Genomic DNA, 15,075 nt, shown 5'->3' with positions numbered 1-15,075 from the left:
AGGGCAGGGCTGGAGTCACCATCCCTGCAAGTGCTCACACACCGTGTAGCCGAGGCCTCAGTGCCATGGGTTAGTGGTGGCCTTGGCAGTGCTGGGAATGGTTGGACGGGATGAGTTTAAAGGGCTTTTCCAACCCTATTGATTCCATGAGTGTAGGGTCCAGTCCTTGGTTTTGGCCTCAGAAGCATTAGTGAGATTGAGCCCTGCCCAGCTCCTTCAGAACAGCAGAGTGATGCTTCGGTTGTGCCAAGAGAAGAACTTCTTTACTGTAAGAGTGACAGAGCACTGGAACAGGTTGCCCAGGGGGGTTGTGGAGTCTCCTACACTGGAGATATTCAAGGCCCGCCTGGACAGGTTCCTGTGTGATGTACTGTAGGTTACCCTGCTCTTGCGGGGGGTTGGACTAGATGATCTTTTGAGGTCCCTTCCAACCCTTGGGATTCTGTGATTCTGTGAAGAGAACCACACAGGTACACATATGATAGTAATACCAGTGCTTTTGGTGCACATACTCATGAACAGAACATCAGTGGAGGATTATGACATTAGCTCCTTACATTGCATTAGAAGAGGGTTATGCAGACTCTGCCAGGTGTCTCCACACTCCTCATATCTGCCTGTCCTGCAGATCTAGCTTTGGTTTGCATCTTGCAAGCCTGTTCTTCCAATGCCTGGAGGAAGACTGGAGAGAATCACAGAATCCCAAACTGGTTTGAGCTGGAAGGGGCCTTAAAGCTCATCCAGTCTGAACCCCTGCCATGGGCAGGGACACCTCCCACTAGACCTGGTTGCTCAAGGCCCAGTAATCAGCTCTCTAAACCCATTCGGCAGTGACATATATTTTCAGTTCTTATTAGGAAGAGCCATTATAAACACCACAAATATCATCCTGTGGATGGTGTCCATCAGGTTCGTTACCCTTCTTAGGGACATGGTTCAAATGTTGGTTCAGTTTATGAGCAAATGTAGGAGTCAGTGCTTGATGGATTTCTCCTACTCTTAGTTTTGCTATGTGCAAATCAGTTTGCACAGCAGACCTCTGCAATCCTTTCTCTTTCTTGAGAAAACACAAGTAAAAATGTCTAAAAATTCATGGTTTATAGGAGTAGATGTTCTGGAGTAGACTGGGACTGTTAAAACCAAGTATGTTCTTAGTTTTGCTCAAGACCACTTCTGTAATCATCAACATTTTAATGCTTATATCAATTCCTTCTCTGTGATTGCCGAAACTAAATAGTTGGTGGTTGAAATGGTTGAAAGCCACTTGGTTTGGGCAGGAAATGGAGGTATTTGGGGTTCAGCTGAAAGTCACTGGCTCAAGGAATGAAGATGCTCATTCATTTTTCCTAATCGATGCTTCTCTCTTGTGGATGACATTAGTATTTATCAGAAGAGGGACTTTGAAGCCGATTGTAATGTGTGAGGTGGGCACTTCTGTAGATTCTGAAGGTTTCTTGTCTCTGGGATGACTTTGGAATCTTTTTGGGATGCCCAAAGAGTCACGGGATTCCTGTCTGTGGTTCCATGGGCAGGCTCTGGCTGGACAGCGGTGTTTGAGCCCGTCAGCTCGAAGCCCCCCACGCCCTGTGTTGCCATGGATGTTGGATCCAGCGTGTGGGATTCAGCAGCCCCGGAGAACACCACACCAGAGGAGAAAGGATGGGCAAAGTTTACAGACTTCCAGCCCTTCTGCTGGTAAGAGGCACAGAGCCTTCCGATCCTGTCCAGCTTCTGAGTGAAAGAACACTTGAGATGTGGTTTGATAGGGTACATTGACTGTGACCTCTTTTTCCCTTCCCTTTGCTACCCTTTTTAGCTTGTAATGTTGCTGGTTAGTCTGGATCAGGGCTTCATGCTTTGCCTTCCAGTGCTTCTGTCTGGTGTTAGCATCATGTCATGTGATACAGGAATACTTTGTGTATCAGCATTGCTGCTACAATAACAGTAGAAAATAAGTAAATAAACAGGCTTTTTAAAAGTTAAAAGTATTGATGTAAAGGAAGAGTAGTTCTGGTGGTTTCTTCTGCTGGGGCTACTCAGAAGCACAACCAGGACACCTGTACTTCACTCTCAAGGCTTTTCCCCTCTACTTTAGCTCAGAATCGGGTCCACGATGCAGCTCTCCCGTCGACGCAGAAAGCAATGATTCAGAAGGGAACCCAAAGCAGAGTCAAGACAAGAACTGTAAGTGAGATGATACAACCAAGTCTGCCAGGGAGCTCTCCCCTCCAGCATCACCCCCTGTATCTTACTTGAAGGCTCTTTTATACAGAGATCAATCTGTTGAAATAATAATTCAGAAATCCCAAATGTTTGTTGGGATGTTGTTCAGCCATAAAAGGTTGAAATTTAAGTTAGTAAGAGTTGCTATCGCAGAGACCATTCATTTCTAATCTGTTCAAAAGTACTATTTTAACTGCAGGCTTGATTAGAAAATTATTTGCCAAAAGTTCAGAGGGTGAAATTTGTGGTTGGATTTGATGATCATAAAGGTCTTTTCCAATCTGTTGATTCTGTGATTTTGTGAAGTTATTAGACTGTTGGTACTCGTGGTGAGCCACTTGGTGACCTTCAGTCTGATTTCTTTCCCTTCTCCCTTCTGAACAAGGAAAACCAAGATTTAACAGAGGAATTTGATAGAACTAAATTTATCTTTTGTCTAGTAGCAACTGAAAGTCGGAGAATACTGGAAGGGAGAAGGTGCCTTCTTCTGCCCCACTTCGCTGGTGTGCTCTCCCGGTGGAGCTGTGGAGACTAGGTTGGATGGGGTTCGAAGTAACCTGCTCTAGTGGAAGGTGTCCCTGCCCATGGCAGGGGGTTGGAACTGGAGGATCTTTAAGGTCCCTTCCAACCCAAACCACCCTATTATTCCATCAATCAAAATAGTCTCCTCTGATGTCTGTATTAAACACGGACACAAGGTGGCAGGTGGAGAGCACTCATTTTTACCTCTTACTTCCAAAAATGAGCTTGCGTGCTGTGGGATCTGCACAGAAACCACCATCTGCAGATATGCAGCCATTGTAAGCACCCCACTTCACACTGCTGTGCTTCCTTGGGGTGGTACCTGGGGAGCTGCTGCTGTGGTTTGTTCACTGTGCACTGTGGGTTATTCACTCCCTGCAGTCAGCACTGCTTCCCCCTGTGTTTGGAACGTCTGTGTCACGAGGAAAGCGCCGCTGGTGGCTTCAGACAGCAGCTCCTCCGGGGGCTCCGACAGCGAGGAGGAGGAGGACAAAGCTGACACCATCACGGAAACCATCAGCACGGGCTCAGGCCAGGAGACCATCAAGCTGACCATGGATGCGAAGAACGAGAAGGCTGTTTTTACCAGGTAGGAAGGGAACTTCCCTGGTCCAGCATCCTGCTCTGCCCAGGCATTAGTAAATCCCTTTTCCCTTTAGACCCTATGGTTCCACGTGTGTGCAAGGTGTCTTCCAGCTTACTTGTCACAACGGGTTTGCTTTAATAAACGTGTGGCTCATTTTAGCCACTTGGCCATGTCATGGATCATCACCCATCTGTCTGTCTGCACAAGAAATACAGGCGCAGGCTCATGGCAGAGATGCCAGGTCAGATCACACAAGATTGTCAAGCAAAGTGTCTGTGATAGCAAGTGCAGCATGTTGGAAGCACTGTGTGGTCTTGCAAGGGGCAGATTTAAGCGACTCAAGTTGTCATTTTCCTCTCATTGACAAAGTTAATACTTTAGAGACAGTAAATGATAGAAAGTGCAAAATGCCAGAAAAAGATAGAGCAAATCCTGAGATTTTTTTACCTGCTAGGCAGCAGTTTGGGTGGAATTGCCTGTGTTCAGATCTAGCCTATTCTAGTTTTGAGAGGGGAAGGTACTTTTCAAAACTAAACATCAGGTTCACTTGTGTACAGTCAGAAATACTACCCAGTTTAAAGATCATAGAATCAGACTGGTTTGTGTTGGAAGGGACCATAAAGCTGATCCATCTCCAGCCCCCTGCCACGTGCAGGGACACCTTCCACCAGAGCAGGTTGCTCCAAGCCCCTGGGTCTTAACCTGCCAGGGATGGGGCAGCCACAGCTTCTCTGGGCACCCTGTGCCAGCGCCTCAGCACCCTCACAGGGAAGAGCTTCTGCCTAAGAGCTCATCTCAGTCTCCCCTCTGGCAGGTTAAAGCCATTCCCCTTGGCCTGTCCCTACAGGCCCTTGTCCAAAGCCCCTCTCCAGGTTTCCTGGAGCCCCTTTAGGCACTGGAGCTGCTCTAAGGTCTCCCCTCAAGGAGCCTTCTCTTCTCCAAGCTGAACCAGCCCAGCTCTCTCAGCCTGGCTCCAGAGTGGAGCTGCTCCAGCCCTTGCAGCAGCTCCATGGCCTCCTCTGGACTCACTCCAACAGCTCCCTCTTTTGTTGTTGCTCCAGAGCTGGATGCAGATGTATGGGGTTTTCCTCGTATTCCTTATAAGTATGCAGGGTGTAATTTAACTAGTTGGAGTCCCTGTTTTGTGCATCTGACTCAGGAACAGCTATTTACTTCTTATCCTGTTAGGTTATGTGACATTGTTGGTTAGTCAGCGTGGCCTTGGCATGTGCACACACTCCAGCAAATAGCTATTAGGAGTTAAAATGCCATGGCTCAGGAAACAATGGGATTACAGAACCACGGCTGATTGAGGGAGGCAGTTAACCAGAGGTGTGTTTGGTTTGGCAGCTCTGAACTGAGTTGTTAATAACATGAGTGTGTTTTATTTTGGATGCCCACCTCAGATGGCCTTTTCCTCGTCATAGGTGAAGTGAGTGAGATGTCTGGGATTCCTTTGCTTGCAGGGATTGCAGCTGAAGAGCTGTTTGGATAAATTGAGCTTGTTTGTACACATAGGGATGGCATGGCCAAGCAGCCTGGCTTCACAAAAGAGATCTAAGAGGAGAATAAGAATACTACCTCCTTGCTGTGCTAAAAGCACCATCTATCTCCTTTCCAATTTTCAGTGTACTTGAATTAGATCTAATTAAATCCATTGGCATTTGTACCTAAAACAAACTGAGCTCCAGATGTTTTTCCGCTCTGAATGCATGGTGTGAGTAGAGTAGGATAACACACGTGGCTGGCTGGATGCACAGCAGCAGTGTGAGTCTTCCTTGGCAGGTTCTTATGCCTTCCATTTATTCCCTTGCAGGTAGGAAGCTGGGTTTTCTTCTGGCTTGGCTAGTTAGATGTTGTGGCTATGCTGCTCTTTCAAGCAGTGTCATTTCAACTGTGTTTTTCTCTCTACATAAGTGGATATTTCTGGAGCACTTTCAGCAGGGACAAACCTTCCAGAACCTGCTTGGGTTTGCATGACTTCAGTCCTACAAACTAATTCCATTTTGGCAAAGAAAGTAGGTACTTAAACAACCACAGTCTCCACTTAAAGGTGTCTGTAGCTTCCACAGCTATAACTGTAGCCAAAAATCAGAATAGAAGCTGTGGGAAGACAGAAACCTGTTCCATGGGTGGTGATTTCAGCTGCTCCAGCTCAGTTTAGTAGCCAGGTTTCTCCCAGTGTATGAATTGCCATCTTGAACAGTGATGGGAATGGGAATTTTCTGGTATCTGCTTCTCTCCCAGACTGTTCCTTCTCTTGGAACAGGCGCACCAGTAGTGAATACATTCATTTCTTACCGTGTTCCTTAATGATTCCTGAAAAATGCTGGAAGTTTGAGAATGTTTTGGATTGACTCTGTGGTTCTTAATGACTTTCTACAAGCACTTCCACAAACCACATTCCAATTCCTGTAGAAACACCTCTTCCTTCTCTTTTTTTCACCTCCTGAAGTCTACAGTGGAGATCCTCCTTCTCCTTTCTCCCCTCCCCTCCCTGCAATACGGAAGTCTACAGTGGAGATCTTTAATACTCCTTGGAGCTCCAGAAGCACTCTAGATTCTACAGTCACTGGGATCATGCAAGAACCAGATGTTTCAGTATATGCCTCCAGATGTTTCAGTACACATCTAAATACCCTCTGTGATCATCTTCCCAATTGCTGATGCTTCTCTGCCTGCCTGTGCCACCCCAGAATGTAAACTCTGGAAGGTTAATGGTTTGTCCTTGCCTGGATTGGTAGGACATTCCTCATGGCAGTTCTGCTTAAGCTACTCCTAAGAGTATTGGCTACCTTAAACATCATATAGACAAGGTGTTCCAGGTGTATTTCTTTCCTTTAAGATTATTTAGCTAACTTCTTTTCCCATATTTAATTCTATATGGTAGTTTCTTATGTGAAAATAAGAGGTTTTGCTGAAGTTCTCTGAGCAAGGAGCATCCAGTATCAGCAAATCCCGCTCGTTGATAACTTCAGACTGGGTGTGTTGGGCTTGAGAAGGATGCTTTTTACCCTGTGTTGAATCTTCTGCTTGGTTTATTTATTGATGTGAATTTTCTGTTATGTTCAGTGATTATACCCTTTGAAATGGCTTTGGAATGTTCCTGGTGTGTCCTGGCAGGAACTCAGCATTTGAGGACACGGCTGCTGCAGAGTTAACTCTTCTGTCTGTTCTATTTCAGCAATCTTTACTGTTTCTTCCTTTCTTTGCTTTCTCTCTCTGCCTCTTTCGCTGCCTTTCTCTCTTGCTGTGGGTGTTGCTCAGAGTATTTAGACCTGCAGTTGGAGGGTACGTATGATGGGGACCTCCTTGGGGTTCCAAACATCCACCTGACAAGTCATTTCTCCCATTAGTTACTTCATCCTGGGCTGGCAAAAAAGAGCTGTTGGACCATTGGAAAGCTCCTCTTTTCCCAATCACTTAAAAGATCCTGGAAATCCTATTTTGAAAACCTGAATTTGAGTTGGGTGTAGAGCTTTGGGGAAGTGCACACACAGCAACAGAGCCATTGGTGAACCTCTAAAAGGCAAATACGGTGTTTAGTGTCATTCATGATGTCCTTGAGCTTCTGCCATCCCCCTGTTTGTGAGCTCTTCCTGCAGGTAGGATTTGGGGTTTGTTACTGTAGAAAGGAGGGTTCGTGCTGGGGTCCAGATGACTCGAGGAAAGCCTGGCTGAGGGCACTTGGCTGCTAGAATTGCTGCCTGCATTACCTGGGGCAGTGGTCAAGTCTCTCAAGACCTTCTCACAACAGCCCTAACACATATTTTACTGTAATAGACCATGAAATAATGGTTGATGTTATTTTCCAAACTCTTATTTGTTTTTACAAAGCACTTATTTTTTCCCCAGATGTTTTCCTTTTCTTTTAAATTCTGAGGTTTTACTCATTATTTTCTAGAATGTATCAATTTAAAAGAATTTTCTTTGTGCAAACTAGCAAGATGTTGCTGTAATTTCTGGAGGAGATCAGGGACAGACAGAGGAATCCACTGCACTAAGCACGTTTCATAACTGTTCCATATGCAGAGGAGTTTGTTACAGCAAAGGTGTAAATGTTCACAGCTGGGATCACAGCTACTCAGTGGCAAGAAATACCATCCTGGCTTCTCCAAGCAGGGGATTCAGGAGATGCAGTCAAAGGCAAAGGCCAGAGGCTTTCTGTAGAGCTGTGTATTTTAGAATGGTCATAATTACAAAACACAATTTATTAGTTTTATAATTAACAATGTCATTTTAACAGTTTTGAATGTTTTCTGCCTCTTTCATAAGCAGGTGAGTGCAATACATACATTTATCTCACCAAAAGGGCTGTCAGGCTGCACTTCTAGCCAGAAAAATGCAGTAACATTCAAGCTATTAAGGAAAGATCTAAGAGGTTTGTGTAGTCTGTGACTGGCTGGGCTTTCTCGAAGCTGTTTTGAGCAAGCATAAGCTGTAAAGATCTTAGAAATTACTTCAAGACTTTGCTGAAGACATAGAATCATGGGATAGTTTGGGTTGGAAGGGACCTTAAAGCTCATTCAGCTCCAACCCCCTGCCATGGGTAGGGACACCTTCCACCAGAGCAGGTTGCTCCAAGCCCCTGTGTCCAACCTGGCCTTGAACACTGCCCGGGATGGGGCAGCCACAGCTTCTCTGGGCACCCTGTGCCAGCGCCTCAGCACCTTCACAGGAAGAGCTTCTGCCTTAGATCCAACCTGAACTTCCCCTGTTTGAGTTTGAGCCCATCACCCCTTGTCCTGTCACTACAGTCCCTGATGAAGAGTCCCCCTCCAGCATCCTTGTAGCCCCCTTCAGACACTGAAAGCTGCTCTTAGGCCTGCAGGCTAAACAGCCGCAGTTTTCTTTGCCTGTCTTTGTACAGTTATAGGAGCAGTCAGAGAACGAGGGAGGTGAAACTTGAGGGCTCAGCAGCTCGGGGCTGTATCAAGTCATGACTTGCATTTACCAGGGAAAGAGAAGTAATGGATGCAGGAGTGTGTGCAGCGTGAGCAGTGTTCTTGTGGGAAATGACTTGCATTTCCTTGTCTGTCTGCTTCAGTTCTAATTGTGTGATACTAACCTGAGCTTTGTATTTCTCCTGTATGATTTTCAAGAGCTGTCTGAAGAACTGTGCTACTGAATTGTTCTAATAAGGTTCCACACAGCTGCTTAAAACATGAGCTGCACTTAGAGTAAAAATCCAGCTTTTGCTGTGTGTGGTAATAGTGGGCTTGGGATGTTTTAACTTTTAATTTCTCTTTCGGTTTAACTTTACCCGAAATGCTCTTTTCATTTGTTCTTTCTTTATTTTTATGGTTTAATATGTTCACTGTCCCCTTTTCCTTAGTGCTCCTCACCCGAATAGCTTGGATAAGCAACTGAATAAGAAAGTTCAGAGGAGAGGCTGGAATCCAGCAGAGCAATAGCACTTGCTACGTGTTAAAAACAAGCTAATTTCTTCTGTGGCTGTGTGATACCAACTCTCGTTTAGTACATTCCTCAGTTTTGGAGGCAGACACTGAGGTGTTGCAGCAGTTCCATAGAATCATGGAATAGTTTGAGTTGGAAGGGACCTTAAAGCTCATCCCATTCCAACCCCTGCCACGCGCAGGGACACCTTCCACCAGAGCAGGTTGCTCCAAGCCCCTGTGTCCAACCTGGCCTTGAACACTGCCAGGGATGGGGCAGCCACAGCTTCTCTGGGCACCCTGTGCCAGCGCCTCAGCACCCTCACAGGGAAGAGCTTCTGCCTGAGAGCTCATCTCAGTCTCCCCTCTGGCAGGTTAAAGCCATTCCACTTGTCCTGTCCCTACAGGCCCTTGTCCAAAGCCCCCTCCAGGTATCCTGTAGCCCCACTTAAAAGTGCTGGAAGGCTGTAAAAGTCTCCCCTTGTTGCTGCTCATGCACAGTTCTGGGATGAAAGCCCTTAAGTTCCATTCCCACAGCAGAGACAACCCTGAATTGCTGAAAAAGCCCAGAAATAGCTGCTGGCAGTGGTTCCTCCCATAGCTCTGGGTGAGGGTGCCAGGGTCCCCAGGGTCCAGGTATGGTGGCTGTGGCCTCGGCTGCCACTGAGCAAGGAGTTCTGGTGCAGCGTCTGCTTACACACAGCAGAGACACGAATCCTCTGGTGTCCCAGGCTGAGTGGAGTGACGTGTCACAGTGGATGTTTTGGGCTCTCCCTTTTTGGGATGTGTTTGTTTTCTGTGCCTGCTGCCTGTTTGTCCTGCATGACATTGGGATTCACATGGTGTCAGCATGTGCTGCTGGAGCATGGAACTCCATCATGATCAGCATGGAGCATCAGCATGAGAAATGGGTGTCTTGCTTGTATCTCGTGCTGCTGCTTAACGTGGAGAAGCTGCTGGCATCCTTGAGCACAGGATGAGGGGAAGGAGCATGCTGTGGGAGGTGGGGCATGGAGCATGGCATATCTGCCTGTGGATCAGTGTACATTTACTCATAAAGAAATGTGAAAGTGGCTACTCCGAGGTCCCGTTTCACCAGGAAACGTTTCCAATCAAGGTGAATGCAGCACAATAAATGGCACAGGTGAGGTCTTCTTAGCTGACATAAGTGTTGGCCTTTTAGTGAAGACTGCACGTACATTTGGAAGCCAGACCTCCTGTGTGGTGTGACTTGGTCTGGGTAAGAGCCACCAGGTCACTTCACAGTGTGCTGAGCAGTGTGTGTGGCTTGGCTGCTCTTGCATCCCTTCCTTTGCTCCTGGGTGGTCATTGCAGAGCCTGGATGTCAGGAACTCATTCGTGGGCTGGGCATGAGGCTGGTGTCCAGGCACGTTCTTTGTACCCTTCTTGCTTCTGTGTTTATAGGACCACTGCTTTCCCCAGTGCATCTTCATGGTGGTCTGTTGTCTATGTCTGTGATACCAAAGAGACTAGAGGATATCTAAAGTGTATCCCAGGAGCCACAGTAGTGAGCTTCAGAGGTGGGTAGAGTTAACTCAAAGGCTGTTTCATTCAGTGTCAAATCCTCCTTTCCCAGAGTACCTAAAGCTCTATGAACAGTTCGGACTGACTTCTTTATAGACCCTTTGTAGATCAGGAATGCTCTCCTCACAGGGAAGAGCTGCATTAGGTGCTGCAGCATGTGGGTTTCCATTTCCACAGTGCCAAGTCAGCTTGGACAACAAAGCTGGTGCAGCCCAATTTGTCCTGGTAGAGCTGAGAGGCTCTGGGTGAGGAGACCAGGGGAAGGACAGGGTGAGCATAGAGTGTTTTGCCATAGCCCTGTTGAAATGGATGTTAAAAAGAAGTTTCCATAGTGAAACTGGGTGAGATTGGTGTTCGAAAGTTGCAGCGCTGAAGTACTTTCTCTGTAAAGCTGGTGGAGATCTGTAGGAAGAACTGAATAATACCAAAAGTTAGGTGAGCTCCTGATGTTTTCATCTTCATAACCAGAAGAGCAGATCACTTTGGTTTACCTGGATATCGGGTTTGATACAGAATGGTTTCATGCCAACTTCAGCTGTTAGGAAGTATGAACTCTGTTAAATCCTGGTTTTCCAAGAAAAAGTTGCACTTCATGAAACTGGCATTGGCTTGAGGGAGCTTTGCATGTGTAGGATTTAGGTACTGGGGCAAAGAGGAATGAACAACTGCTTGTAGCACCCCTGGTCTGGAGTGAGGGTGTATAAGACTTCTTGTTTTCAGGGGTTGTATTACATGTAGTAAAAGCTGAGGAGCTATCAGGCTTTTCTCTCAGCCGTTTGTGGAGTTGAACCTCATTAGTTGAGGGAGCTGTGAGTTTTCAGTAGCAGTTGAGAGGCAGATCCCTGCAGAGCATTCACATGAGTACAGGATGAGCATGTCCTACCCCCTGTGCAGGCTCATCCCTCTTGGGCTTCCAGCAGAAGGTGGAACCTTCCCCAGAGGCAGCTGGAAACCAAAGCTTATTTTCCAAAGTCGCTTGTCTAGAACAATGTGTGTACATTGAGGAGAGATCCCCAGAGGCCTTCTTCAAGCTAGGCACAATGCTGTCATTGCAGCTTTCCATGACTACCTTCTCTTCTAACTATAAAAGTGTTTCCCAGTGGTGAGGCAGTGGATGTGTACATGTGTGTGTGTATTTTGCACAGGCACCGGAGGCTTTGATCACAAGTGTACAGCTCTTGAATTATGGAATGGTCTAGGTTGGAAGGGACCTTACGTTCATCTAATTCCAGCCCCCTGCCACGGGCAGGGACACCTTCCACTAGAGCAGGTTGCTCCAAGCCCTGTCCAACCTGGCCTTGAACACTGCCAGGGATGGAAATTTATGCAAACTGTGTTAGAACCTCCTGGGGGTTGAAGATGGTTGGGCCCAGTAATGCAGGTCATATCTTCTGGTCTTGTTTTCTGGTAAAAATGAAGAGTTTGGACATTCAGCTCATGCACTAGGGGTGGTTTGGTATGTCAGAGCATTGCGGTGTTGTGGAATGAGAGCAACCTCTGTTTTGAGTGACCTCCAGAGTAGTATTTACAAACTTGGTGGTTAAGTCAGCAGATTTGGCTATGACATTGAACTTGGTGAACACAAAGGAAGATTGTCCTGGCTGTTGTGTGGGGAAGCCCAGTGGGCACAGCTGTAGGTGGCATTCACAAGTTGTTTGTGCTGGGTGCTTATCCGTTGTGAGAAGAGACATGTTTCTGACCAGCATTCACTTGCTGTTGGAAAATGTGTACAGGTGGCTTTGAGTTAGAGCTGAAAAACTCCTCATTCCTTCTGGAGTGGGAGGTGTTAGAGATGTTAGAGGAAGCTCTTCCCTGTGAGGGTGCTGAGGCGCTGGCACAGGGTGCCCAGAGAAGCTGTGGCTGCCCCATCCCTGGCAGTGCTCAAGGCCAGGTTGGACACAGGGGCTTGGAGCAACCTGCTCTGGTGGAAGGTGTCCCTGCACATGGCAGGGGGTTGGAGCTGGAGGAGCTTTAAGGTCCCTCCCAACCCAAAGCATTCTATGAGTCTATGATCTGCTTGCAGAGTTTCAGACTATGGTAGCTACAACCTTTGTTGCTGATGACTCTTCTTCCTTAGTCTGCCTTAATGAGAGAACATTCATGTTCACTGTGGGCAAACGCTCTCTGTCCCTGCCCTCAGCCTGGTTGGGGTTTGAAACGTGTTGGGTTCTGTGGAGGTAGACAGATTGCCATCAGGATCATCCCAGTCTGTTGTCAGGGACACAGCCAGCAGCTAGAAACAAGCTGACCGAAGGAATACTAATCCCAAATATTTATAGGTACCAGAGTTCATTCCAGGCTAGAAGGAGATATTGTTGTCAACCCTCCTGCCTGGATCACAGCATTCCCTCTTCCACATGAACTTCTTGGTCTGTTTTCCACTGGTGAATGTCTTGCAGAGCTTTGCTTGTCCAGCCTTGCACTTCCATGAGCTGCTGAAGGGAGATGGACTGCCATGCTCCATTAGTGGTCAACTCCCCTCAGGGCTTCATCACGTTGGAATCCTTGTGTCATGGAAAGTTTTAGTGATTGAATTTAAGGAGTTTACCTTTGAACAATTGGAGTCTCATGAGCTCTGGTTTCCTGCGTGGGAAGTCATCTTCTAATGCCATTTCTGGCAGCTTGGTTCAGTTCTCCACTGTCTCATCCATCCCCTGCAGCTTCTCTCAGGTATATTTTTGTACTTGCAGTATTTCTTTTTAAGAACCTGTCAGCCCTTCAGGAACAGAAATGTTTTGATCTCATTATTCCTTATTTTTAATGTATTTTTTCCAAGAGCACACAGAAAATAGCTACAGAAATAGGAGGTTGGTCTCATCTTAATTAGCAGCCTGTGATTATATGTGCATTATAAATTCCTCAGCAGCTGGTGAGAGGATTCCAGCTCAGTCATCCTGAGCTTTCCTTCCATTTCAGTAGGCTTGCTCTCTGAAAGAAGGAGGAGAGATCAGGCTTGAGGCTGGATCTGGGTAAAGGAAGAGGTGGGTGAGAAAGATCATTCACACACAAGCTTGTCTCTGCCTTAGAAGGCAACAACTAAAGATGTTCACAGCAGCCACTTCTCCAGTTGGAGATATGGGTCTTTAAAATACAAATGTAGAAGGTTGGGAGGGTTTGAGTTGCCAGGATTTTCCTTTTTTGCAATTTGAGCTTCTGGTTTGTTGTGGGGAGACACCACTGGAAACGTTACCCCTTGGGTATGGAAATCTGTCATCCAGTGTGTAACCAAGAGCAAATCAGAATCACAGATTCAGACAGGTTTGAGTTGAAAGGACCTTAAAGCTCCTTGAGGCCCCTTCCCAGGCTGCTCTCTGGTGCTGTGTGCTGGTGCTGAGTCTCTAGTTTGCACCAAGATGAGTGGTTTGCTTCTGGCTTGTTGCTCCCAGTGGTCAGCTTGACTTTCTGGACCCTCTAAACTTGTGAAGTCCTGGCCAAACGTGCTTCCCATTTGCATCCTTCTACTGCTGGTTCCCTGTGTTTGTCTATAGGAGAGCGCCCAGCAGAGGTAGTTGTGGCGGGGGGTGAAATGTCTGGGGAATTCTTAGGCTGGATTTTGCTGCAGGAATGGGAATGCCTTTCTTGAGGAGCTCTCATGCCTGTGTGTACTTGGTGTCATGTCGATTTATAGGAAGCAGCCACCAGGATATGCACACTGCCTTTTATTTCCAGTTTCTTTTCCATTCTTATTTCCTTATGGGCTTTTTGTGCCCTGTGCTGGGAGAGGAGGAGGAAGATTTTTGTTCCCCACTGGAATTTAAGCCTCATTAAGTGCCACTTTCCCATCCTCACAGTGATGCAGAGTGCATGGTTATCGACTCGCTGGCCATCACCGACATCGGCACGACAAAAGCACCCAAACCCCGGAACAGCGTGGCCCAGCACGTGGAGGAGCACCAGAACACGGCTGCCGTGGTCACAGCGGTCACAGAAACAGCTACGAAAGACAGGTGAGATGCTGAGAGCTCTGCTCTATCACCCTGTGACAGAGAATTGCTTTTGCCATGTCGCTGAATGCTGTTACTCTGCCGTTAGTGTATGGTCACAGTCACACAAGTGGTAACTCTGGAGTGTCTTGGAGTGTATTACACTGCAGCTAGTGCAGAATTATCACTGTGATGTATTGCACTAATGTTTCAGTGGCCCAGAAGACAAATAATTTTTTATTAGAGTAGTGGACTTCTTAATTCTTACTCAGGGAGAACGAGTACTACTGAGGGTACTCAATCCCACTGTCCATGTCACAACAAAGATGTTGAACAGGATCAGTCCCAGCACTGACCCCCAAGGGAAGTTGCAGATCCATGTGTGCAGCACAGCTCTAGCAGCTCCCAGGCTGATGTTGGAGGGTGCCTGTCGGAGGTTAGTCAGGTCAAAGCCTTCTGGTAGGCTCATAATCCTGACAGTGGTGTTCCAAACTGCTGTCCAATGGATTGATTAATGTTGTGTAACCAGTAGTCAGAGATGGCTTCTGAGCTCCTGTTTTGATTTTTTTAATGTAGCATTTGAATCACAGAATCAAGGAATGGTTTGGGTTGGAAGGGACTTTCAGATCGTCTAGTTCCACCCACTGCCATGGGCAGGTACACCTCACAGTAGACTGTCACCCAAGGCTCATCCAGCCTGGCCTTGAACACTGCCAGGGATGGAGCATTCACCTCTTCCTTGGGCAACCTGTTCCAGAGCCTCACCACCCTCACAGAAAAGAACTTCTTCCTTAGATCTAACTGGGACTTCCCCTGTTTCAGTTTTAACCCATTACCCCTTGTCCTATCACTGTAGTCCCTAATGAAGAGTCCCTCCCCA

At 47.0% G+C, this 15,075-nt stretch overlaps 1 protein-coding gene across 2 annotated transcripts in view; it reads left to right on the top strand.

Moving 5' to 3' along the window:
- Positions 1 to 15,075, top strand: part of PPP6R2 (protein phosphatase 6 regulatory subunit 2) — a 92,796-nt gene that overhangs the window by 76,772 nt on the left and 949 nt on the right. For both annotated transcript variants that reach the window (XM_065668150.1, XM_065668141.1), the window contains 4 exons: positions 1,533 to 1,695; positions 2,096 to 2,184; positions 3,127 to 3,334; positions 14,064 to 14,219. In XM_065668150.1, the coding sequence (XP_065524222.1) occupies positions 1,533 to 1,695; positions 2,096 to 2,184; positions 3,127 to 3,334; positions 14,064 to 14,219 (616 nt within the window). The remainder of the gene's footprint in view (positions 1 to 1,532; positions 1,696 to 2,095; positions 2,185 to 3,126; positions 3,335 to 14,063; positions 14,220 to 15,075) is intronic.

Source organism: Lathamus discolor, chromosome 1, assembly GCF_037157495.1.
Source record: "Lathamus discolor isolate bLatDis1 chromosome 1, bLatDis1.hap1, whole genome shotgun sequence".
NCBI classification, from domain to species: domain Eukaryota; kingdom Metazoa; phylum Chordata; class Aves; order Psittaciformes; family Psittacidae; genus Lathamus; species Lathamus discolor.
The sequence above is the reverse complement of the archived record's forward strand: the minus strand, read 5'-3'. Positions and strand labels throughout refer to the sequence as shown.